This window comes from Lathamus discolor, chromosome 1 (genome assembly GCF_037157495.1).
Source record: "Lathamus discolor isolate bLatDis1 chromosome 1, bLatDis1.hap1, whole genome shotgun sequence".
Taxonomy (NCBI): Eukaryota; Metazoa; Chordata; class Aves; order Psittaciformes; family Psittacidae; genus Lathamus; species Lathamus discolor.
This window is the reverse complement of record NC_088884.1, coordinates 32,597,739-32,623,877: the sequence shown is the minus strand read 5'-3', so window position 1 is coordinate 32,623,877 and position 26,139 is coordinate 32,597,739. Positions and strand designations below refer to the sequence as shown.

The following is a 26,139-nucleotide window of genomic DNA, read 5'->3' as shown; positions in this document are numbered from 1 at the left end:
GAGCTTTTCTACTTCTAAATACCTTCAGTGTTTATTAGTGCATGCTTCTTCATGCATTTAATTCTTGGACCTCAGAATTATTCTGAGCATTTGACATGGTACTGATTTTTGGAGCACATCTTTCAGCAAACAGCAGGTTCTAGCTCATCATAGTCTGTCTGGTTATTCCCTTCTCCCTTTACTTGGGAAAATAAACCATTCCAAATCTTTTTACAATGTCTCTTCCTTCGAGCTGTGCAACTCTTTTGGCATGGAATGTCTGGACAAGGGAGCCAACATTGCCCTCCCAGCTACCACTTTCTCCAGGCTGATGGACACCCGTCAAATATGGCCAAAGTCGTATTAATAATAGACATATACATAAGGGCATCTTAATCCTCTTCAGCCACATGCGTGAGCCTGCAGTAGCAATGTATGCCATGAAACTAAGGGCACACATTAGAGAATTCTTCTCCTTTCACCCCTCTTTCTGAGTGCACATTTTTTAGTTCTCACCTGTACCATCTGGAGACCAAAAAATGGTAGATTTTTTATTGAATTTTTTGAAACAATGCTGTAAGAGTTACATGTGAAATATTCAGTTAATAATAATTCCATTGAAATGGTCTCAGAAGAATCTCCTAAATCAAAACAGACCACAAGAGTCAGTTGGGTGTAGATCCCTCAGCCCAAACATGGCTAATTGTTCTGTAGCTGCCCATCTACAGTGCCAGAGGGTCTTTCCCCATGACTCAGGTCATTTATATGAAGCTGAACAGCTTGAGCAGGTAATTACAAAAGATGACCCCACCATTAGAGTATGCACCTGAGCTCTGAGATCCGTATTAAAACTCAGGCTCAGAATCATAAAGTAACTTGAGCTGTGTGTCCTGCCTTGCAGGCATGTGCTGTGACCACCCACCCGCTTTGTTTCCCAAGGGTGGGTGTCTCCTCTTTCGAGGTGGAAAATGGAAAATGTCAACTGTCTGCTTTCTGGGCTGAGGCGAGACAAATGTTTAGACCTTGGCTGTCTTGAGAAACAGGTTTCTTGTTTTCCAACCTTTATTTTTCTTTTTTTCTTACTGTGGATGCATTTATAGATTCATGTGTTTTAGCAACTTCATAAAGGATGTTTTTATGACAGCAGTGGCATATAGCATAGGTAGATGGCAATTGTTTCCCCAGTGGAAAAAAAGATTAAAAGAAACAGCAACTTAGACTTTTTTTTTAAAAATATAATTAAAACCATTTATAGCAAAACTACTATGTTTGGAGAAAAAACATCTACCTAACGGACAAAAGAGTAGAGAATCAGGCAATAGCAAGAAATCATCCAAGTTTATGGGGAACCAAAATCTTGAAATGAAGACTTTAAACAGTATAGGTTGCATGTCTTGGAGTTCTCAGCATGCATAAATTCAGTGGTTTTTAGCATATTGCAATTTTTAAATAGATATCAAGAACCAAGGGGCTTGTATGACTGCTTATGAAATGTTCTGGTTAATACTGTGTTAGCCCTTATGGCCATTAGAAAAATACATTTGTATTCTCTCAATCTTTTTTTTAGCATGTATATAATAGTATGGAGGAGGTAAGAAGTTATATACTAATCAATTAAACAGGTAAAAATGCCTTTCTGTGATACACCTAGTTCCAGTGTGCATAAAAATAACACTGTGTTACAGCTCTGATTCTCAGTGTTCCACTGCTACGGATAGGTCAGCCCACAGACAGATGCTTTGCTAGCTTATGGTCTTTGAATACAAGCATTTCCACATTATTCCTCTAAAAAGTACAACTGATTGTGGTACAATCTCATAAATGTGCCAAAAAAACTTGAAGGATTAGAAGCAAGCAATGTCTCCTTCCTTTAGCAGAACAGATTCCAATTTCACATATCAGCTGATGAAAGAAGCTGGAAAGAATGGGAGATAGAGTGCAAGGAAAATCAGTCTAAGGAGGGTGCAAAAAGAGTCAGATTTTAGGCATGCAGACTTCTCGGTGTTTGCATTTCTCATAATATTTGGTATCCATTGCTCCTTTCTCATATATATATTGCATATACGATGTCAGCTTTTAAATCTGTATTTTTTAAAACTGTATTGTTTTCAGGACCAACATTATGTTTTATGCCAAGCAATGAGCATCTAAAAGTTCCTATCGGTAACTGCCAGTTGTTCATCTACTGAGACTGTAAAGGGGCACAACAAGTCTAAGCGATGACATATGCTCAGCACTTGCCCAGGTGTTGCTGGAGTGCTATAAATCTGTCCTGCTCTTTGTTGCTGGCCTGCCTATGTACTCACTGCACCTCAGATTTAGAGCCAAGTCCCTTCCTTGCTTTGTAAGAGCGGCAGAGTGGAAAGCCAAATCCGCCCTCTCTCGCCTCCCTGTGATACTGCACGCAGCTGAAATACACATAGCCTTTTTTTTATGGCATGCTGCTGCGTTTTGAGTCATACAACCATATTCCCCCAGCTCGTAAACGGTGAAGTGTGAAGAAATATATTAAAAGCTTCATTCTCCTTTGGATAGTTCTAGACAGGCTTTCTTGTAGTAGTAGAGAATGAGATCATTTCAGGGAAAAATATCCCTGTGCTCAGTTATCCCATCAGCAGAGCCCACAGGTATCCTCTGTTTTTTCAGAACAGACCATGTCAGTTTGAAAACACTGCTATTTGGAACTGGATGTGCTTCTTCACATTTAATTTCTTTGAAAATTTTTTGTCCTATATTACTTATTATTGGCCAATACCAAGATCAGATATACTTCATTTTACCTGTATTGCAAACATTTTACCTCTATTGCAAAGAGATACTTGCTTTCTGTATCAAGTCACCATTCACAGTATCCTGACCTGTTTTCTTTTTGTTTCTAGCATACAGAAATGCTGCAGAAATTGTTCAATATGGAGTGAAAAACAACACCACCTTTCTTGAATGCACACCCAAATCTCCTCAGGCTTCTATTAAATGGCTGCTACAGAAAGACAATGACAGGAGGAAAGAGGTGAGCAAAATGAGCAGTTGCTCATCATGTGTCAGCATCTCATCTTCTCCCCAGGCCAAAGTGAGGGAACATTTGTGTTTTCATCCACAACCCACCTACAGTGAAGCTGGAGAATTTGTATGAACGCAGGACAGTGATCAGCACTTCACTCATGTAAATAAGGGCAGGCTCTTCAGTATAGATGGGACTTTCCTCAGCCCCAGTGATTTCTATCGGATCTGAACAGCTATTACAAAATTCCTGTTAGCCCTTAAAGTCAGGGAATTAATTAATGAATTTTCCCTTCACACCTTATTAATTGCAAACTGAAGGTTTGGAGCACTCAGGACTTCTTATTGATCCAAGGAAATAGGCATAAAACCAATAAACTGTATAAAGTTCATAAAGAAGTCAGAATGCAGTAGCCCTTCTATGCTATTGAAGAGATAAAAGGCAAAAGTGGGAGAAATGTGAAAGGTTTCTTTAGCAAGAAACTAGTCCAGGCTAAGAACACGTATTGACAAAAGCATTTCCCCACCATGGTGCAATCACATTTTCCATTACTACACTCTCTAAGGCTCTCAAGTTTCAGCACTGTAATACACAGGATGATTGTTTATAGGGCATGTGCCTTCCTTAAGTAATATAAAAGGGGAAAAAATCCATTTCAAATCCAAGGCAGTTACTATATGAATAAAAAAGTACATCTTTCAAAAAGAACTATTACATAATACAGAGTCTGTTGATAAATTATAAATACTGAAAAGCATTATTCTCATACCAGGACATTTTCCAAAATCAGAGAGGACTTTCAAGGCTTTCATGCTGTTTTTCTCACTTACTCTTCAAAGACTTAAGTCATGTCCTGCCAATTTAGGTGCAATTCTTTAATGCTCTTCTTCAGCATAACATCTCCCTTCTTGTTCATATGTTCAATAACTGTATTGAAATGAATGCAAGACAAACTAAAGCAATCAATGGGTTAATTACATTTCAAGCTGTCAGATTTCTGGAAGTCTTACCTCTGCAATGTCTACAAAAGTTTACAATAACAGAACATCATAATAAATAAATAAATGAGTTCCAAAGAGAATCAGGTATAATGCAAAGTGCAGTGGCAAAATAGAAAAATCAGTCATAAAAACACCAGCACTGGTATTTTGTCAGAATGGGTTAAATTAGCAATTCTTATTTCACAGCTGATATGCAAAGGGACATGTGCACAGTCATTTATAGTCAGATGATGACTCAAGAAGCTGTGGTACCTCGCTTCCTTCAGATAATGTGACCATCTCCTAGGACTGTCCAGAGTCTGAAGCCAGGAAGAGAATAGGAGAATAGAAAAATTGCTCTTGGTTTCCAATGAGCTAAGTCCCATCTGAGGCCACTGAGATGAAAACATTTATACCAGACTATAGACTCTGCAGTGCAGACACAGTTCTTCACAAGTTAGCCCCAGGAACCTGCTCAAGCTCAAAATACTTAACTAGCAGCCACTTTGTGTTCAATGCCAGCTCAACCTCCTGTTGTCCACTTTTCCCCCATCAAGTCTCAGCAGCAGTCTCTGGTACTGGAAAAGACATTCCCAGGGGTGTAACCCTGGCAAATAGAAGTTAACTTCCTCAGTTCTGCTATTTGAACATTAGGAAAATTCTTCTTCATGTAGTCTCAAGGTTTGCATCTTTGTCTTCATCCTGATCAAATCTATTGCAACGTAATGAGTAAAGTTTTGAAGTCATTCTTTAGTAACACTTACCTACCTTGAGGTAGTTTCTCTGCTAACAGTAGCAATAACTGTGGTCTCTGGGAGATGTGATAAAAGCAAAGTATGGTACTTCAAAGAAACCCTTTAGGGAAGAAAGAGGTGTTTGAAGAGAGACTTACCACAAGTGGTCCAATACTCTGTTGTTCCATAACTTTTCCTAAAATGTTCCTTCTGACTTTTTGCTATCTAGGTCAAGCTGAATGAGAGGATCATAGCTACTGAGCAAGGACTCCTCATTCGCTCTGTCCAAGACAGCGACCGGGGGCTTTACCACTGTATCGCAACAGAGAACAGCTTCAAGCAGACCTTAGCAAAGATCAACTTCAAAGTGCTGGATTCAGAGATGGTGGCCATCATGACTGACAAATGGTCCCCTTGGACCTGGGCCAGCTCAGTGCGAGCGCTGCAGTTCCACCCAAAGGACTTTGTGGGAGCTTTCAGCCACTCAGAAATGCAGATGATTAACCAATACTGCAAAGACAGCAGACAACAAGGTCAGCAGAGGGAAGAACCCCAGAAGATGAGAGGGGACTACAGCAAACTAAAGGCCCTTATCAATAGCAGGAAAAGTAGAAATAGGAGGAATCAGTTACCTGGATCTTAATTTTATTTTGTAGTAATAGATACCTTTGTCCTCACTATAGGGGGCTTATATTTGTCTATTGAGAACAAATTTGAGCAAATCTGATAAAAAATATAAATGAAAATCCAACAAGTCTCAGAAAAGATCCGTCTTCCAAAAAAATGCAGTGTAACTTAACTAAAGAAAATAATTCAGAATATTTTCTTTCCTAGGTGCTTACTGACTAGGTTAGGCTCTGTCCTAGATTCAGAACTGGGTATTCATCTTAAGCCAGATTCACCATTAACATCTCAGTATTTAATTACAGCTGAACAGAAGGTTTTACAAAATCAATGCATTATCTTTCAACTCTGAACCCGTACCAGGCAGACTCCTGGTGAAAGAATCTGGGTTAAGATACATGCTCAAAGCAGGATGATACTAAGATTTCCTTGCACTGCATTTGAGAGCATGAGTTTCTTCTTGTTTACTATTCAATGCTGGGTTTACAGCTTTCACTCATTGTTCGGATCATATAAATGCATGCTGATAGGAAACAAGGAAAGTATAGTAGAAATGTTTCATTCATTCAGAGGTCAAATAAAGGAATGAGTAGGAGAAAAACAAAAAAAAATATACTTTATCAGAGAAAACACTGATTATTGTGCATAGTATGAGTTGTAATAAATTAATAATGAGTTCTGGAATGTAACTTAAAATATCTCTGCTCATATTGATTTTTATTAAAATAGGGTGTCCTGTAACACTACATAGCTTTATAAATGGCACTAAGCTAACATGAGAATGTTTATTTTACATACAGTTTTGAAGAACACCTAAGTGACTTAGGTATTTTAGCTATTTTCGAAGAATTACACTCCATTTTTTTCGAAGGGGAGAATGTGGGTATACTGTATGGTGTTTTACTTCGAAATGAACAATATAGATTAATCTGTTCCGTGATTAAATTGGAGTTGGCCCACGATGTGGAAACAAGTCATGAGCATCTTTGAAAATTTTAGGATGCTATTTTTTCAATTGTTTTCTCAAAGTTGCAAATATTTTAACTAGAATTTTTAAATTAAACCATTTCCATTTTACAGTGTTTGTACCCTTTTTCTTTCCAATGTTATGAAAATGAGATCAGGAAAAGAAAAAGAAAAAAAATGAGGTAAAAATAAAAATAGAGAATGGATTTGGGTCATAATTTATGCAGAAATACTTTTGTTTAAGAAGCAGCTGTCAGGTCTAATCAGTATGTTTAATGGAAAGTTGAGTAAATGTGCATCAAGCCATGCTGGGAAAAGCTATTGCTTTCTGGTTTTGAGCAACACTAATGCCAGAAAACTGAGACAAATCCTTCTCATTCACTACGTAAGAGTGTTCCAGAAGCCACTGAGTCTGTGTAAAGGAGATAGGTAACAGAGATTTAAAATATATGAGTACCTTAGAAAAATTATGGTTTATGGTAATATACAAAAATATAAACTAATGCTTGGCTCAAAACTGAGCCATGTTAAGCTCAAAAAAAAAAAATAATTAAAAGTTATATTTCTGTTAAAAAAAATGAGTGAAAATAATTTCTGGATACAGAGAAGATAAGAAAAAATATTTTTTAAAAGTTGTTAGTTCCAGCCAGTAGCAGATGGATACTGTACTTTAAAATATAGTTTTAAACATTTTAGTGGGTCTTTGTTGAAATTCTTTGGGCATTATTTTAATTCTGCTTCTATTAGAATACTCTGGGAGTAACTCTACAGCATGTAGAACACCTCTGGGTTTATGCCAGTAGGAATTAAGACCTAGCGCAATGGAGGTAACTCTGGTATTTACCTGATATCAGTTACTTTATCAGTAACTTTATCATTGTAAGTATCACTTTATCACCACGTGATGCAGAGCAGCTGGGAAATGGGCCCTGATTGATCAAACCACTTAAACACTGTCTCTTTGATGCTGGTGAGAGCTCTTTGAATTTAAATTGTGGGTTTACTGTTTGCTTCAAAGGGGATGGCAATGCCAGCCTGCTCATGTATTGTCATCTAGTTAAGTGCTTTCCTTAATCAAGGCCTAAATATATATATGTCTACAACATGTAGCCACTGGTATTTAAGGTCCTTTTTATGGAAACCATCAGGAAACTTTCTCTTTGACTAGAGAGCTTGGTGAGCTTGGATCTGGCCCCAAGAGCTGGCAAAGCAGACTTTGGACTTACAAAAAAAAAAAAAAAAAAAAAAGAAAATGAGATGGTTAAGGAAAAATAAGGGGTTTATTTATTTCTCTCTCCCCACCCCAGCTGACTTTCAGTACAGCAAACTACGCTTTATTTTTCTAAGGATGACTGACTTCTGAAGTGTGTAAGTGACAAACCAAAAATTGAGTGCCATAAAATAGAACTACCTCCTGGAATGACATCAGTGCATGTCCTCTGTTTGCTGCCATGCTCTTCTTATATCCCCAGCAGATTCACTGCAGAGTTAGTATGATATTAATGTCTATTGCGAGGATCATAATTGTTTCCAGATGGAATATGGTGATTAATAGGTATTTAATGGTACAATTTATCCTTTCAGTGGTTAGCTACAGTGAAATTTTAATAGCCCTCAATTAGGCCTCAGAAATTAAAGTTACACTGTTTTCTAATAGAACATTGGCAATAAGGGATTCCTTTAAAACAATCAGCATAGCTCAGAGTTTCATATGATTATAAAATAATATTTTTAAAGCTGCTTCATATACCATGATTATGGTATGACTGTTTAAGGGATTATACTTAAACTAACATTTTTCCTGCTGCATGAAAACTTCGGCATATATATAATAAGCTTCTGTCAGTGAGTAACCGGTCCAAGCTACCATGCTTTAGCAGCCTTTCCTTGTGTATAGACTAGTCAGGAGCCAGATGCTCAGCAGGTATAAACTAATGTGACTTCCTCACTGTCCATTTAGCTACTGCGGTTTATACCAGCTAGGGGTTTGGCCCTCAGTGTACAGAAAAGACAAACTGCAATTTTTATTTCTTTGAAGCAGCCACTCTACTGTAGGTAACACCAAAACTTAAGACTGTAATATTGTTTGTGCTATTTAATACTTCCTATTTTGAGGATTACTAAATAATGTATATAATTTTATTCATTAAGAAATACAAAAGCAAAATGACTTCTAGGCAAAGCTTCACACATGTAAAGATATGTTCTCTGCTAAGAACTTCACCGTGTACTGATTTTTTTTTTTTTTTGGCTATTTTTATTTTGTGTAGTTTGTAAAGTTTGCTGAAATCTTGACCTAACAATGTGTTCTTTGCAATTGTTGTCACTGTAGATATGCGTGTTTTATTAAGAAAATCCTGGTTTTAAAAGTGTAGGTATGTGTATAAGTTCCTAGCATGATGAAACTGTCATTACAGTGAATATGCATTTTATAGTGTGTAAGAAAGAACAAAATGTAGTTTAACATAGTGCTATTTAATTGAATATCTAAAATACTATTTGCCTGACAAAATAAAGTGTGTTGCAACAACTTAAAAAATTTGTTGGTTTCACCTTTATAGATGTGTGTTAAAAAAAGCAATCCCATAGACTTTCTTGAAAAAGTTCAAGAAAATACTTGGAGCATCAGGTATTGCCGCTGATCAGTTCTGAGCGCTGCTCGGAATTAATGAAGAGTCAGAGATTGATTCTTTCGGATATTACCCCCTATATAACCTGACATATAAGCAGGTTAACTACTAGAAATATAAAGTCAATCAGGAATATCTGACTACAAAAGGGAAGTGTAAATATTTTTCTGCTTTTATTCCAGTGTGGAAAACAAAACGCAACCAAACAAAACCCAGGTGCATTCTGTGAAATCCTGCTGGTGAAAAAAATAGTGCTGTTCAGCATTGTCTTTCAACTGGGACTCTGACCAGCTCTGCAGGGGAGGCAGGCTGGTGGGGCTGCCCACAGGGAGCCACAGCTTCCTCCCATATCCTGGCCTGTACTTGGATTGAAATAACCTGCCTGACACCTACAGTATGCTCCTTTTTCCTGCATCTATCATCCAAGCAGTATTATTACTGCTCTTCTTATCGTCTGTTTTTCCAGATGGGTTTCAACAAGAATGCATACGGCTTCATCAGTTCTTTGGGATAACAATTAGAAATTCCATGTGACAAATACTGACCTTCACAACAAGGTTCTGGGTCGTTAAGCCTGGATTTTGATTTCCCAGATAGATAGGCTCCTGCAAGGCTTTATGAGGTGTGAGTGGATAAGATTACCTCACTCCAGGATTTCCGTACTGGCTGGTCCCTAGATGTGCTGATACTGTACTGATACCTGCTCAGCTCTCAGGCCAGTTTGGGTCAGAAGCTGAGGTTTTGAGCACTCCCACATGCTGTAGGAAATGTTTGGATTAGGCTTTAAAAAAGCTGGATGTTTACAGAGTTTTACACTCTGAGAAACCTTTCCCAGATCTGATCCTCTGTCTTTACATCCTGCTCAGTTATCTTTAGCTGATCTTCTCCCCCTTCTGTTCTTTTCCCTCTGCCACAGGGTTTCAGCATGGTTCAACACTTACTGCTTTGGTTCCGTAGTTCCAAGCAGTGGCAAAACAAGACATGGAACTTCTCTGGATATGGGATGTGAAATCTTCAAGGGTCTGAGCTTTCTCCTTTGTCTTTCAAATGCCTGTTGGAATATTTTATTTTTTTTATTTTTTTTTAATCTGGGAGCTACTGCTACAGAAGATAGCCTCAGGTCTCTCTTCTGGTGACAAGACGTTTCTTAGGTGTCCTTAAAATGAACATAGGATGCAAAACCCACACAGTCTATTGCGATGCATGTGTCCATGCAGGATCCCTACAGCACAGGGCAGCCTAAAGTGCATCCTCCCCTGTGTAGCCACCGAAGCCCAGAGAAGGCCAGTGAAAAGTATTGCCTGAACAGGAGGCACTGCTAACAATGGGGTGGCTCCCAGTGCTACAGGATGATTGTTACCTCTGGAATTAATTGTTGCCTCCAAAATTAAGTCAGCAGATACAATTCGGCAGGACAGGCCATAAAACCAGGTTCAGCCATTGTAGCTTTTGCCTAAAGCAATGGGCTGTCTCAGGAGACCAGTACTTCTTTATCCTTTGCACTGCAGCTGGCTTGCTAAGCTTTTCGTGTGCGCCCCAAGGTGGCCTGGGGAGAAGTGACTTCATGCGATATGAGCCCAAGTAAAACTATGTACAGATATTCACCAACTGGTTCCAGAAAGATACATATATAAAACTGCCTGCATATAGAGGAGCTTTTCTTTCTATACAGTATTTTCTGATCCATTTCGCTTCCTTTAGCATTGTGTGTTATTTTATACATGAATATAACATGTTATTTTATATTTTTATACATACATATTTTATACATGCATGTAACTTCCTTTAACATGCAATGTATGTATAAAAGAACATATATGTTCTTTTTCTGTTTCAAAAAGGACAGCAACAGACCTCGCACTCCCAACACACCAATAGCCTGTGTGCAGGGCAGTTACCCTCTCTGAGAGCGTTTTGAAAGACAAGCAGCTGGTCAACAAAAGCCCTTTCTTCTAATCACTCCCCTTTCTAACTTACCTGCTTTTGCACTATCTCAACAAGAATTTCCTTCTAGCATCAGGGGACAAGCACAGTGTAAGGAGTAAAAAATGTGCTGTCATTTAACATGTCTAATCTAAACTAAAGGCTGAGATTTAAAGATGCTTTGGCATTCTGAACACTCCAAGACACAAATTCAACACAGCTGGCTCAGCAGTCAACCAATAATTGCTTTACAGTGATAAACTGTCCTGTATCCCAGGACTCATGATTGGATTCTGTATACAGCTTTACAAAGCAAGCAGCATTTGTGTATTCTTAGCACTGTATCAGCTTCATTACTCGTGATTTGAATGCCAGCCTTATAAACAAATTTTAATGTTTGCTGATCTCCACATTCAAAATACTTTAGGCCAAGGGATTTCAAAATATCCAACACTTTTAAAAGCCTTTTTTTTTTTCAAAGGATTTTAGAAAAAGCTTATTAAAAATGGAAATTCTTGCTGTCCGTGGGAAATGAGAATCCACAGGCAGACTGTTTTCTAGCTGAGCAACTTGTACAGCAAGATGTAGCATGGGGAAAGTGAAGAAAAATACATTTGCTTAACCTTAGGTTCACAACCCTTTTGGATACTTGTTGTTCCTTGACTCTTTACAGTAGTTCTTTTCCCAGTATCTGTTCTCTCTGTCTCCATTTCAAAGGAAATTAAGAGTTATAGGGTTTATACTTGCTTTCAAGCTGACGCCTTAGAACGTGATGTCCAGGGCATCCTTTCAGGCTTTTTGTTTAATAAGACCTTAGTAAAAATAGTATTACGTATAGTATAATCTCTGATGTCCGCCTAAACAGTTTTAGCAATTGATACCATATTTGGAAAAAAAAATTACAATTTTTTGAAGGCTTTTCTCAAAATGATGGACAGAGAAGAACAGGACCCCCAAAAAAAACCATGCCACAGTCCTTAGATGAGCATTGTGAACATAGTGAACATCGTGAACATTGACTTGCATGCTGGCATATGATGGAAAAATATGATTCTTTCAGCTTTAAAGGTCCAATTTTGCCATAGGTCAAAGCTCAGCAAGATTAATGTTCTTTCATTGGTCACAGCAAGGATTTGGTTGGGCTCTTTCAAAAGCTTTCATGTGCCCCACTTAATTTTGTTAAAATTCAGCCATTTTTTGAGAGCTTTCAAAAAGAGCTTTCAGAAGCTCTTCTTCCTTTGGGGTTTTACTCTGCCTTTTCTCTACGGACTCTGCCCCCTGTTCCCTTCCTCAGCTGAACTCAGGCTACTAGTCCCAGAGGGGTTACTTTAATTTAGCTGATTTAATTACAAACCCGGTTCACTCCAATACTCTGAGATATATTACCTAGTACAATCTTCAAAAGATGCCACACATCATTTGCTTCATCAAGCTTGTCTTCTTCGTAGTGTCAGTTAACAAACAAAATATAAAGAAGTACTTCCAAGATGTTTGCAGCCTTTGAGTTGTTTGTTTTTCTTGAACAAGCATCAGAACCAGACCTCTTCTCTGAATGTGCATGTTCACACTCAAAAGACATTTGGGTAATATTTTGTTCAGGTTTTTTCAGCACTATATTCATATTGCAGATTATTCTTTATTTCATGCCCGAAAATACAAGTACTCTAGCTCAAGGATTTTGTTTAGAGGAACTTGAGATACAGTAAAAGATTAATAGAAAAATATCAATATATTATACAGATCTATTTTTCAGATTGCCAGTCACAAATATATTTAGTTGAATTACCTGGAGGAGAACTTACTTTGTAACTCAGAAAGGTCAATAATCAAAAGAACTAGTCTGGGCTACCCAAAACAATAAGGACAAAAAAACTGTTCTTAAGACTGTTTTCTTTGGGGGCAAATATCAAATGCCTTTGCCATGTAAGAGAAAGATCACCTTTATCATCACAGCGACAAATCCATATGCTTCCTTCACATATCTGGAACAAAAGGTTTTCTTCCCTTTCCAAGACTTCTAAGGGCTGGAAAGATTTATGATATTTACTTATATATGGATTTGTCCTGTGCATGGATCTGCCTTGTGCTGTGTCCTCCATCAGCAGTGTCTGCAGCTATCAGGAAATGCTTAAAGCAGAGAATAACATGCCTGGTGGTTTATCCAAGGCTTCAGAAGTAGGGAATAATGTTTGCTTCCATTTGGTGGCCACCCGGCCCTCTGGAGCATGCTTGTCATCTAGCGACACATGGGGCTGTTATGGTGTGGTACACACCGGCCAAAGAGCCCTAAATGGAGTTAGAGATGGTTCACTTTTGAGTGTTGCTGGAGACCAGCTAGGGATTAACAAAGAAAGAATTTCCTTGCCAGTTTATTCATTCCTGTCAAGAAGGCAAACTGTTATTTTGAAAGGAGCTAGCGACACGATGGCAAAAACCACATAAGCTGAACAGAAACTTCCCCTGCATCCTCCAGCCAACTGTAAAGTCAGCCAGCAGAAATCCTGGAAATAGTACAAGCCTTGCTGCATTGAGAGCACTGAGGTTTGGGTGCCAAGAATAAATCTCACTCTGAGGGAAACCTCTGAAGTAACTGCTGTTGACTGAGCTGTTACTGGCTGTGAAGGCAGAGCTGAGTGTGGCAGACAGTCATGCCATACCAGATGCTGCATCCCCGCCCTGGCCCCATTTATACCAGATTTGGCCTTAGTGTGGGAAGAGGAGATTGTGCATTAAGTCCCCCTTCCTTTGCCTCAGACTGGCAACTCTGGGCCTCTCCTTTGGTTCGTGCCAGCTACTCTGCTGTCTCAGAAAACTGAAACAGCCATAAAGACTATTTAACTGGTTAATTCAGTCAGTTCACAGCTGCTTTTCATCACCAGAATTTTGCAGAGCAACCATTGGGTCTAGGCCATTATTTTAAGTCCCTTCAAAGAAAGCACTAAGTTGCACAAAGACACCTTCAAGACTTTGGCATCCCAATGAAGGACACAGCACTGATAAGGCTTATGTTATAACCAGAAAAGCTCTGATCTGCAAATAATGCTTTGTAGTGACCTCTTTCAGCTGTAAGATGGGAGAATAGTTTCTGTAATGCTTTCTGCATGCCGCACACCTGTATTTCGCTAAACAAGACACTCCTTAAGATATATCACACCTTGAACTTGAAATTTAGCTACTGAAAAAGAGCAGGAAAAGTATAATTCACAAAAGAAGTCGAATTCAAGTCAAAGCCGCTCATGCTAAAATACCCTGACTGTTGTGCAATGTCATAAGCTCCTTGGCTAACACACGTATCATCTAGCAATTCCCATCCCCAGATCCTAGGAAAGATCCAGCAAGTATTTCCTTGAAGACATATTAAAGTGCAGCCCAGTCCAATGTACTCCCTTTCTCAGTTCCTTAAGCCAGGTTCCTAGTGAAAACTCCTACTGGTGTTAGTTACTCAGCTTGGATGAGTGAGGGCTGAATAAGGCCTGTGGGAATTGTCTTTCAAGGAATCATGCTCAGCCTCTTTTTCCCTCTGTCCAGGGTCTTCTGAGTTTGAAATCTTTCTCACCACCTGATCGTGAGTGCTTTATATCCCCTCTTCATAAATTCATTCCAAGTCACTGAGAAGAGCGCTTATTTTCTATGATGTTATTTATTTTAGGTTACTATGGCCATAGTAACCATATACAAACTCAGGATATTGCAAACACACAGTAATGAGAAATTATTCAACTGATATATTTAAAAGAAAAAAAAAAAACCTAGAGAAAAGAGGGCTTAGTAGTGTTAAGAAAAAAATCAAAACCAAAATCAGAATTAAATAATGCCCTACAGATTCTGGCATTATGTAGTAAAAGAGAAATTAAAACGCACCCCACTGTTGATTTTATTTGCTAAATCTCTTGTCAGAACTGTGACAATTTTATTCATGTCCATACCCCAAACCACTCAGGTCCCCAAATAACCGGTTTATTTCCTCCACACTGAGTAATAAGATCACTAAATAGTTTCTCCCCTGGAGGTTCTCTCTAGTGGGAAGAACAAGGTTTTTCTTCATGAGTGGATGCAGCCCTGAACCAAGCTGGGAGGCGCACATGAGTTTGCAAAGCTGGCTGTCCTGTAACCGTGCTGATTAGTCCAACAACTGTACCAACACCATTAACTGCCAGTGTGATGAATTGTGACAGACAGGGCCTGTTTGTTGACTTGAAGTTGCTTTTGAAGTTGGCTAGGTGGTGCTAGAACACGCTCCTGCATTATAATAAGGAGCATATGGCTCATATTCCCCGTACTGTTGGTCAGAGAGTACTTAAAACTTGTTGTTACAGCATGCCTCCACACTTAAAAACTATAAAGTCAGCCAGTTCTACAGTCCAGCCCAGGACCAGAAATTATTCACAGTGCCCATTAACTAAATATTGAGTCGATTTTAAGGACAGAAATTAAAATAACAATAATAAGTAAATCCCTTCCATTACTATAGTGTACAGCTGCTTGGAAACGTACCGGTGCTTTCTATCTCTGAAGGTTATTTTGTCTCCCTCACTAGCAGAAGTTGTACCAGTTCTGCAGTTTCATTTTCCTTGCCACCACAGATCTTGACCTTGTTCTCCCTGGCTGTCTTTGAAGGGTGGTTCTGTGTTATTGTTTGCTTGTTTGTAACTCACTTGGGTGTCCCAACTGAAGAAACATGTGATGTAATCAATATGGGAGGGCTGCAGAGATGTTTGAGCACAGCCTGAATTTATATTTTCATTTGGCTGGTCAGAAAATTGGTTACAATTCAAAATGAATGTGTCATCCCAGATCTCACACTCTGTTCTGTGGACAGCTACACACGCACAGCAACAGCTGAAATGAAAATGTAAGTCTCAGAGGATATTTAACCTCCAATACATTCAACTTTTCTTATCACCACTGACCCCACATTGCATACTGACCTTTCCACAAAGATAAGAAAAAAAGGGTTTGAACTGCTGAAAATGAATTACAGCAAATAAATGCAATGTGTACCAATACAGTCCTAATATTGTGCTTGTAACCAAGCAGTTGCTGGCATTTTATAACTAGTCCTGGGAAGATGACTTGGACCTTTCCCGATACATGCTCACTGACTGCTGCAAAGCCTGCAGGAGCAGCCTGCCCACCACTGCACAGCAACTTCCAGCCACAAAAGAAAGCTGATCACAGCTCAGCCATTGCAGTGAATGTGGTTGCATCTTTGCAAAATAGCAGGACATTCCCTTTTCCCTCCAATCTGAAAACTGGAGAAATGAAGAGATGGGTTTGGGGTTTTTTTCTGGAGAAAATGCAGAAAAGAACTGAAAGAGAGAAAACACTTTTCTTTTAAGGTAAATATTGGTGCAGCTGTTTATTGCCATATTTACTGAGGAAAACAATACCTCTGTGAGGTCAAAGGGCTTTCAAACAAACATTAACACACTTTCTGGAGGAGTAACTTTCAAATTATTGCAGAAGGAGCTGTGTTGTGAATGCAGAACTTGTTGATTCATTCATGTAGGCTTTGCTGTTGTCAGTCCTCCCTCTTGAGCAAGACAGATGTTGAGCAAGACTCAGGATTCAGCATTGGGCTGCTCCATGTAGGCTCTGGGTTGGATTTTTAGTGCAATCTGTACAAAAGGGAGGTTTCAATGCTCAAAAAGAGCAGTGTGCTGGTTTCTCTGCCAAGTGACAGTCCTGAGCACTGTGTTATTGAGGGTTATAAGATTTCTTTTACCTTTCTTCTCTTTTCCATGCAAAGCCAACCACCAACCATTCTTAGCAAGAGAGATTTAGGTCCCCCGTCAAGATGCAATGAGGGAGCTAGCCTCAAGTTGGTGGAGAAAAGCAGCTTAAAATCTCTTCTGGTTGGGGAGAGATTGGCATTTGAGTTAGGCCTGTGACCTAATTGAAAAGGGAGGAGGATAGGAGCCTGTGACTGAAAAAGGAGGAGGGGAGGAGTCCTCTTGATTTGCTTAACTGGGGTTGCACATAGTCTAAGAACAACTACAGGCTCATGTTTTGTAATTGGAATAATATCTTCTATGGAAATACTCAAAAATCCCAAAAGCTTAGGTAATAAGTATGTTCACATGTGGGCAAATGAAGCTTAGCTTCAAGAAGTGTCACTTAGGTCAGTGGAAGTTTTGATTTAAGCATACAGAACCAGATGCAACATATTGAAGAGGCAGTTCTCCTGGAGTTAGATCCCTTGGCGCATATACCAAAATAAAACCCAAAACCTCCCCTTTAGTGCTGGGCAGCCCTAAACACACCCAATATCATAAGGGGAAGCATGCATATGAGCTACTTCTTTCAATTTCTCTATCAAAGACTTCGAAATAAGCCTCTGTTATTTGTGATATATCTCATGTCAAGCCTTAAGGTTAGAGGAATTGTGACTCACAAGTACCTCTTTTTGCTCATTAACTATAAAGAGGGTGTAATGTGCTGATATTATAACCATATATAACCTCTGGCAATATAATGCAAGTAATACTAGCTGAGATAGCCCTCAGCATATCTGCCTCCTGGGATGGCTGAAGAGTCAGGCACTAGAATGGAGGAAGAGCAATAACACCAACACCATGGACCAACCAAAAGTCTTCATATGTACCAGCTCACTCAGGGGCATGCACTGGGATATGTGCACAGCGAGTGCCCTGGACTCGTTCCTCTCTTCCCTCAGCTTTGTGTGAAAGGCAGCATACTCTGAAGAGTGTGTACCTCTGGCACATTGCACTGCAACAGTGCTTAGAGGCTCCAAGTCAGAGCAGTGGTCTTCTGCTCTTGGCCCTCTTCAGATACATTAATAGGTCAGCAAGGAAGAAAAGAGGCAAAAGGAATCACAGGGCAGGATAGCTGAAAGGCTGCAGTGAGACTGAGCGATACTGGTGGGTATACCTGGATGTTCATTGAACTCCCTGTGCTGCTGGGAAGCTGCTCCCAGGAACTGCCTCCTCCATCCTTTCCAGTTTCCCACCACCACAAGCAGATGGGAGGTACAACCTTAATGTTCTTTCTGAGAGAGCAATTCAAACTGCCCAGCACACTTCTATGACCACAGCAACCCGCCTGATCCAACTTGATTTTAAATTATCTCATTTAATTGCAGGAAATGGCCTTTGGCCTTATGCCTTTGCTTTTAAAGGGATTGCTTCAGCTCCAGTCATTATATTTATGCATGAACCACCCACTTTGATATGGAAATTGCTGCTGCCCAAGGGGATTTCATTAAGTAATTAGGGAGGAGGGCACATAATATCATTTGCTGTAACTGGATCTGCAGAGCCAATCCATAAGTGACCATATGCGCATGAATCAGAAGCATTTTGATACCCTTAGCACCCCTGTGAAAAAAAACCAATGCAAGAGGTATCTCCTTCATCTTTGAGACAATCTTGTGGTCTCAGGCATATTTTCATTGCTTAAAAGAATCGCACGAGCCATGCTGTCATACCAAACTGCACAAAGCAGGCAGATTTATTGTCTGCCTGGAAAAGCGTGGCAACCAGAAAGCTTTGTGGTTCCAAGCTGAGGGCTTGACAAGCACTGCAAGAATAAAACCTGCTTTATATCAGAGATTTCATAATCAGGCCATGTTTTGCGTTTATATTCCAAGTTTGCTACTCTTAAAGGTCAGTTTTGTTCTGAGTCTGAAAGAAATTTGTGGTATTAAGTGCTAATGCAGCTGTAAATACCGCTTTCTAGCTGTTTTTTCCTTTTTATTTTATTTTTTTCCTCCTGTTCTGTTGGCTAAAACCCTGAACAGCTGGTGTTTGCTAGATTGCATTCTTAGGGTGAAGAGTTTGTCCTACACACACAGAACGTGTTCATTCCTTAGGAATCAAATGACCACACCAGAGCTAAACAATATGAATAACGTACGATTTATTTTGCACTGTTATTTCTCCAGATGCTGAAAGCTGGTACATTTATTAACTTTTGACTACAAACCACTGATTTTCAATAGAAAAATGCATATAAGAAAGGGCAAAACCTTTTTCTGGGAGGAGTTATTTGGAACTTCACTCAATGCTTGCTGCTTTCACACCTTCTTGTTTGCAACACTCAGTCTCTAAACATAGGAATTACATAAATGAGTTCTTATTTGCAAGAAACCTTTCATTAAGGCAGTGTCTTGAACCAACACTGACTGCACTAATGGAAAAGTTTCCACCTATTTGAAGACAGACCAGGTCACCATTTGCAATAGCTCACACATGGTTTGCAAACCAAACCTGTGCTATTTAAATGGCATGCATTATAGTCTAGCTTTGGGTTATACTTATCAACTGCTCTTTTGGGTAGGTGAGTGTCAGTAGGCTCCATGATCGATCAGCGTGCAGTCAAATTTTCAGGGCTTTTTACAACCAAGGCAACCAGACCCTTGGGCACAAGCTGCAGAGGTAGCTGACTGTTATTTAATGCCCACTAAAATTAATAGGAGTCATAGGCGTAAGCAGTACTTCAGTTCTGAATGCCTTATGCATGAAGATTTAAGCTCTGTAAGACAGGACTGCTGCCTAAGGGAAGTACAGGTTCACCTGTGACCAGCAAGATCTGGAACCGTGGTCTGGAAAATGAGTAAAGAACTTTTATCCTTTGATATCACAGTTACAGAATGCCTCAGTCCTTGCAAGGAATCTGTGACTCTTTCCAAATCCTTTTCCTAATCCTGCAAAGCTCAGAAATTGGTGGCATCTGAAAACGCCTGTGCCCTTTCCTAGCAGAAAGTCAGGCCCCATGAGGCTGCCACCCATGGATGCTGCCTGCCATGGGGACTGCCTGCCTTGAGGTTCTGCAACATGTTGCCCGACGCTCTGACCCAACTGTTCACATACACAGAGTAGATCATTAATATACCATGTGGGAAAGCTCAGGACACACATTTTTTTGCATTGAAGCATAGAGTTCTTCAAGGAAAGGAGCTGGATGGTATTTAGAGACATTATCAGACTGAATACATCCAAGACATATTTGCACATCTTTTCCCCTATTGTCTTCACTTTCATTTTGTTGAGCTGTGATGGTAAAGTTGGTCAAGAGGGTGGAGCTGCACCCATTTGAAGGACCATGGTATGTATAATCTAATCCAATGAGTTTCTGTTGCCTCACTGCCGGTTATCTGACTTTAGTACTCTGAATAGTTGGGGATTTAAGGTACATTTGTAAGCAGAGTTGGAAAACAGTCATTATCAAAGCAATAGATGGTTATCAAGGAAGAATTGGGTTAGCAGGGTGTGATGCAGTATACAATAATATCTTGGGCATATTTGCAGATGATGTAATGGAGAGTCCCAGCCTTATCAAGTGATACAGTTTTGCTTTTTGTTCTTATTTATGTGCTTACGTTATAACCATGTCATGCATGCAGCAACTGACTGCTTCACAATATGGCTTTTTGCATGTTTGTTAGTTGTCATTGCCTGCCTGGAGGAGCCACCAACAGCCACTGCTGAGATGGGAGGAAGCAGACCGATAGGGACAGGAGCAGGGAAAAGAGTATTTTGTATGTCAGCAGCTGTGTGTGCTCCCTGGTGAGTCACCAGCTGGAGATGAATTCATGCAATGGCAGCTGGCTATGAAATCTTCTTTGGCAAAGCCAGTAATGGAGAAAGTTTAATGCACATTGCATATTTGTCATTTTAACATGCCTTTTCCACCTACTCAGACCTGGAAATGCTCTCCCTGCCCTTCAGGCACTCAGCATGAACGTTTCATCCTCACAAGGGATGCCAAGCTACCATGCACAGAGCTTCAATCCAGCAAGACGTGCTGCAAAGCTCATTTGCAGAGCTAATTTGGATAATGGGTACAAGTCTCTAAATCATTTAAAATACAACACCACAAAAGCCTTCACTATAGTACCAGCTCTCCAAAGGATCACCTCTGTGCCAAGCTCAGTTTGTATGGGTAAAGCTATTGAAAACTCATTTTTCTTCAGCAAAAGGCGGGTGTGCCAAAAAGCAATTTCAGTCAGTAGTCAAATGTAGAAGATTTCTTGTTTAAAATATATGAAAAGACCAATTAGGTAATTATATGTATGAAAAGGCTATTTGAGAAATTTTATACTAAATTTCTATAAAATTTACTATGAAATCCTCATCCTAAAATTGCTACAAGAAACTTCCATAACATAGAGTGACAATTGGACACACATTCAGTATCTTCTCATACTGGATGTAGGCCAGTCAGCTGAAATTGTATCTTCAGGACATCCACACATGCATATTGCAAATACAGAGAAGGAAACCTGAAGAAGGCTAGCTATTTGACACTTTATCTGCTTAGCAACAGAGCCAACTTTTGATGTAACGTCTTAGTCCTTATTTTTCTGAGAAAAACTTACAGTTTTAACTCTCTGACCATATAACGTTTGATTTTGAAAAAATAACTGATCATCCATCATTGTGAAGGGTTTCTTGAGTGTTACAAGAAGTGTTTTCACCTTGGTATTAGGATGTCATCTCACTGGGATGAGAGATCATAACCTACAGCTTCTCAGGCACAGACTTCAGCATTTCTTTTTTGGTGATTATTTTGGTGTTTATTTTGATTATATATAAAATTATGTATAAAACCATATATACATATATACTTATCATCCATCCCACACATCCACAAATAATCAGTGCTGGGAATCAAGGTGGTCAAACCCAACAAAGTATTATTGATGATATCTTCAATTTTAATGTGATTGATTGAATTTTGGGGGGGATTAAAACATTTCTCATCTCTTCCTTGAAGTATACCAATACCAAAAAAAAAAAAAAAAAAGAGAAAAAAAATGGGAAAAATACATTCTTTAGACAGAAACCTACTTTTGAGAAATCATTTCAATAACCTTTTCAAAGACCTTTTATATTTTTAATGTTTCTTAGCTTTAAAAACCTGATCACATAAATAAAAGAGAGTCTGCTATCCAATCTTCCTAACTCCAGGAAGCACACATGTTATACTTAAAGACAATAAATACACGCAGAAGAATACGTACTTTATTTCCAGAAATAATAGACAAAGGTGAATAGTTATCTGCCCACAATTACCAGCTTGCTGAAGTGCTGGTTCTCAGCAGGGTTTGCACTATTAGCTTATCAATGGGGATCAGAAATGGTTCATATTCTGCACACTCGGAAAACCCTACAGAACACCTTGCAGACACATTTTTGAAGGTAGGCTACAAAGTCAAATTTGCAGTTTACATGATTTATTTAGTTCCTGACATTTGGGGTTACTATCATGGGCACCCTATTAACTGGATTTTGTTATTATTGGTGCAAATATGTTATCTCAACCTATAACTCTCTATCCAGTCAATTTCATTGCTATGTGTGTGTTGTACCTGGACACAGAAAATAGAAACATAACCTCCTTTCTCTACAACCAAGGCTCATCCTTCAGTGAAGTCAGTATATCTAATGGCTAGAGACTGGCTTTAAAACAGAAAATCTGGGATGGATGGTGTAACCGTATGTAGGCAAATATTTTAAATACAAAATTACACAAATAGATACAGAGCCATTTCTGAACATGTCAGCAGTCTAAGTAAAACTGAGCTCAAATGCTCAAGCAGGAGGTCATAGTCATATATCCTTATACCACAGGAAGCAGAAAGAATCAGAGAAGGTAGGGCTTCTGGATGGACAATGGGGATATTAAAGAGAATGATTCTTGAAAAGTGGGATCTGTTGTTCTGATGGTATGCTAAGGAGCAGCAACTGGGTTTGCTGAGCATGAAGAACTTTCTCAAGTTCTTCACCAGAGGAAGTATGCCTTGCTCTCTTGAGCAGGCACTGCAGCATCTCACAAATAGCAAGCTGAGCATCTTTCCATAGTTCACAGGCCTGAGAGTATGTGATTTCTTCAAGTTCAAATATTTCACCATTTCTTTATAAGCTGAAAAGAAGGTTATTTTACAGAAAGAGACATCCTCTGTAACAGCTATTTCGTTGTGGAAGCCATGCTCATATAAAAACGTACATACACAGACATATACATATCATCCATCCCACTCACATATGTGAATGAATTAGGTAACTGTTGCAGCACCACCAAGCTGTCTGAGGTGGTGACCCAATGCTTATATTATGCTCTGGATTAATGAGAAAAAAAGGGCCTCTGCTGAAGTCTCACCGCGTCCAAGTGCATCCACCCAAACCCCGGTGCAGGGCGAGCCGCTGCTGGCAGGACGCTTGGAGAATTTGGGACCGTCAGCCTAGATATTGCATTGCCATCTAGTGTGCGTCGCCGAAACTGCACGGCGAGGGCGGGAGGTGAAGATAGCAGCACTAAACGTGTGTAAGAGCAAGGAGGGTTGTCAGAAGTGTTCGGTTAGAGGGTTATTAAGTAGTATATACAGCAGGAAAGCCTTAAGAGAAACCTCCAGCCTCCTTCTTTGTTTCCTAAAGAAGCAAAATCAAAGTTCTGAGAGAACAGAAAGAGAGATTTTAAACTCTCAGCCCTTCCATTTTCCTTTTCTGGATGTAGAAGAACTGAGGGAAGAACCCTGTGTGCTCCCTCCCTGTAAATACAGAAAGCACAAGCAGCAGTTAAGCCTTGCACAGTGTTTCCTCTTTTAGCTCAGTATTTGCTTGCAAATAAAATGCAAATATGTAACTCATTTCTCATTCAAAGTTATTCACTGTTTACATCTGGGGTTGCTCCATGGTTTTCACATTACGTCTACACTGTGAATGGTGACTCAATGGGTTGTAAAGCATTGATCCTCTGCCACTTCTGGAACTGCTGCATTCCCAAGTTTTGCTGCATGGGTGCATGTGGACCAAAAGAATAGATATTGTCATAAGTGTAAAATATGCATTTTTATATCTAAACATGCAATTCAGGGTTTCAGTCTGCAAGAAAGTATTTATTCCTAAACACTTAGCAAGAGAAGTAAATAGAAATATGTTCCTGATCTATTTAGCTGGGTATTCTTTTAATTCATTTCTCTCTTCTCCCTACAAAAAGTTGTAGGGAGGTTCCATAAAAAGGCTCAGGTGGGAAGCAAAAATAGCAAAGGATTTAAGTTTTAAGTACCTCATCCCTTTTCTATGAATAAGGTAACTTGGCTGCTCAGAAAAGGAGGATTGAGTACCTGAGATGGCAATATGCAAAGGCTAGCTGCTTCAGAGGGAGTCTACCAAAGACAGACAGAAAGTCCTGGCAATTAGCCTCCTACATGACTTTATTGCCTCCTGTACTCATGACCTCTCTTTTTGCCTTGTTTTCAACCCAGGAGCTTTGTTAAAGAGCCCCAGTCCTGAAAAATGCAGCTATGGAAAGAGATTATAAAATGATACAGCAGAACTTCTCATATGACACACTCTGGGATATTTGATATCTATGAGGGACGAGTAGTATAATACGGACTTTATGGGAGATCAAGGCCTTCCTAAATTAGCTGCTAATAAAAAACCAAAGTGTCCTGAGATAGACTGCATTTATATAGTTAGGCAATTGAGACTTTGCAGCATTCTTACTGTCCGTGCTTTGCTTGCACATGTGTATGGCACACGGCCACACTGGTAGGGTATCAGCAATGAGCAGTTTAGGGACTGGTGGGCAACAAACACCCTAGTGATACATTGTTCCTCACACCTCAACCTGTGCAATGCCCAGGGACTGCTGTGTTCAGCCATTTACTCCTTCTTGTGGAGCACTGCAGCCTGCCTTTCACTTTATAGCCATCTGCCTGCACGCCACTACTTGCATCTGCAGCTCTTCTCCCTGTCCTCATCTTCCAGAGTGCTCTTACCCTCATTGTCTTGCACAGAGGCACACAAATATTGCTGTTACGGATGTTCATTGGGGGTTTGCTGAAAGTCACTATGTGAGTTGCCCTTCCTTCCTCCCTCTACATTTTGTTCCCAGTTCATAATTCTTATTTTAAAGCCATATATTAGGGAGCAAGCGCAACTTAGTAGATAAGAGCTGTTCAGATACAGTTAACATTTCCCAGTAATGCACACCCAAGACTCAGCAGCCAATTAGAGCTGCAAAATCTGATCCAGATTGAAGCATGTATCAGCCAGCTTTATTAGCACAATGAGGGAGGGAAAGCAATGGCAAGATCAAGACGAAGTTGCAGTTACTTTGAAAATGGCATTTGCAGGCATTGCTTCACTGGAAAGGGTGACCCGAAGAGACGGCCATATGGAAGGACCTCTGTAAGTTCTCATCTGGGTTGGCTGCTTTCAAGAGCATTCCCTTTCTTTTTCCCTCTCTATTTTGCCTTTCTTTCCCTTGTATATTTGTTTGGTTTTTGTTTTGCTTACTTCTGGGTTTGAGCCAGTAAGAACTAAAACCAGCATAAAAAGTATCCTCTGTATCTCAACCAGTATTCAAAGTAGACCCAAGATTCGCTTCATCTTTGTCGGTTAGCAGTCATCTTCCTTTCGCACTTTAGCTTTATTTAGAGGAATGACCCGAGTATCTTATTTCTGGTGATGTCAACCAGCAGAGGAAGCAGCAATGAATCTTAGCCAGTATTACTTTTTGACTGCCTCTGCTGAAATGAAGCAGGAGAACTTGTGAAAATCTGTTATGTCCTTTGGGTGGCGCCTGCTGCAAAGCATTTGGTTTCTTTCAGTACACCATAGAACAGAAAAGTCACAGTCCCGTTGGCTGGGGTGGGGTTTAAGTCCCTGGCTCTTTCGGGTAATGCTGGGAGAGGGTCAGAGACATCCGATATGCAAAGAGAAAATGGGGAATAGAAAATGAATAGCATCTATTTGTAAATGCAGTTTGCATTTGGTGAGTGTGAGCCATTTGCCTTTCTGATTTTGGGGTTTACATGACTACTTAAAAAAATAAATCCAAAAAACAAAGGAAAAGCTGTAAACATATTTTATTCATTTATTATTTAATTTAATAATTTAATATAAATTTATACAATTTACCGTTAATAATTATTATATATAATTATTATTTATACATGTATTCATTTTTAAAATATTGCTGATGTGTCCACCCATGAATAAAACAAGTCCTTGCCTAGTCTCACAGTTAGAAAAATAGGGAAAACATCCATTTTCTTTCTTTTTCAGGGTGTAGTAGCGTGTTTACACTACTTTGACAGACACTGGTAGGGTAGATGGGAAGAACAGGTGTTAAGAAAGAATTTGAAAGCATAATTAGTTAGAGATCAAGAGCTGGCACACCTGCTCTGGGGTACATGTGGGCTATTAGATCTTGGGTCAGATCTGATTTTCACTGGTGATTTTCACCCACGAGGAGATGGGGAGGGAGGGGAGCATGATGTGTGAGTGTAGCCAGGCTGGCCTCCCACCCAAGCTGCTGAGCCAGCAGAG

At 39.6% G+C, this 26,139-nt stretch overlaps 1 protein-coding gene across 2 annotated transcripts in view; it reads left to right on the top strand.

Annotated features, from left to right (window-relative positions):
- Window positions 1-8,823, top strand: part of SEMA3C (semaphorin 3C) — a 123,054-nt gene extending 114,231 nt beyond the window's left edge. For both annotated transcript variants that reach the window (XM_065667172.1, XM_065667181.1), the window contains 2 exons: window positions 2,859-2,989; window positions 4,924-8,823. In XM_065667172.1, coding sequence (XP_065523244.1) covers window positions 2,859-2,989; window positions 4,924-5,337 — 545 coding nt within the window. In that variant the 3' untranslated portion in view covers window positions 5,338-8,823. The remainder of the gene's footprint in view (window positions 1-2,858; window positions 2,990-4,923) is intronic.
- The last annotated feature ends 17,316 nt before the right edge of the window (window positions 8,824-26,139 follow it).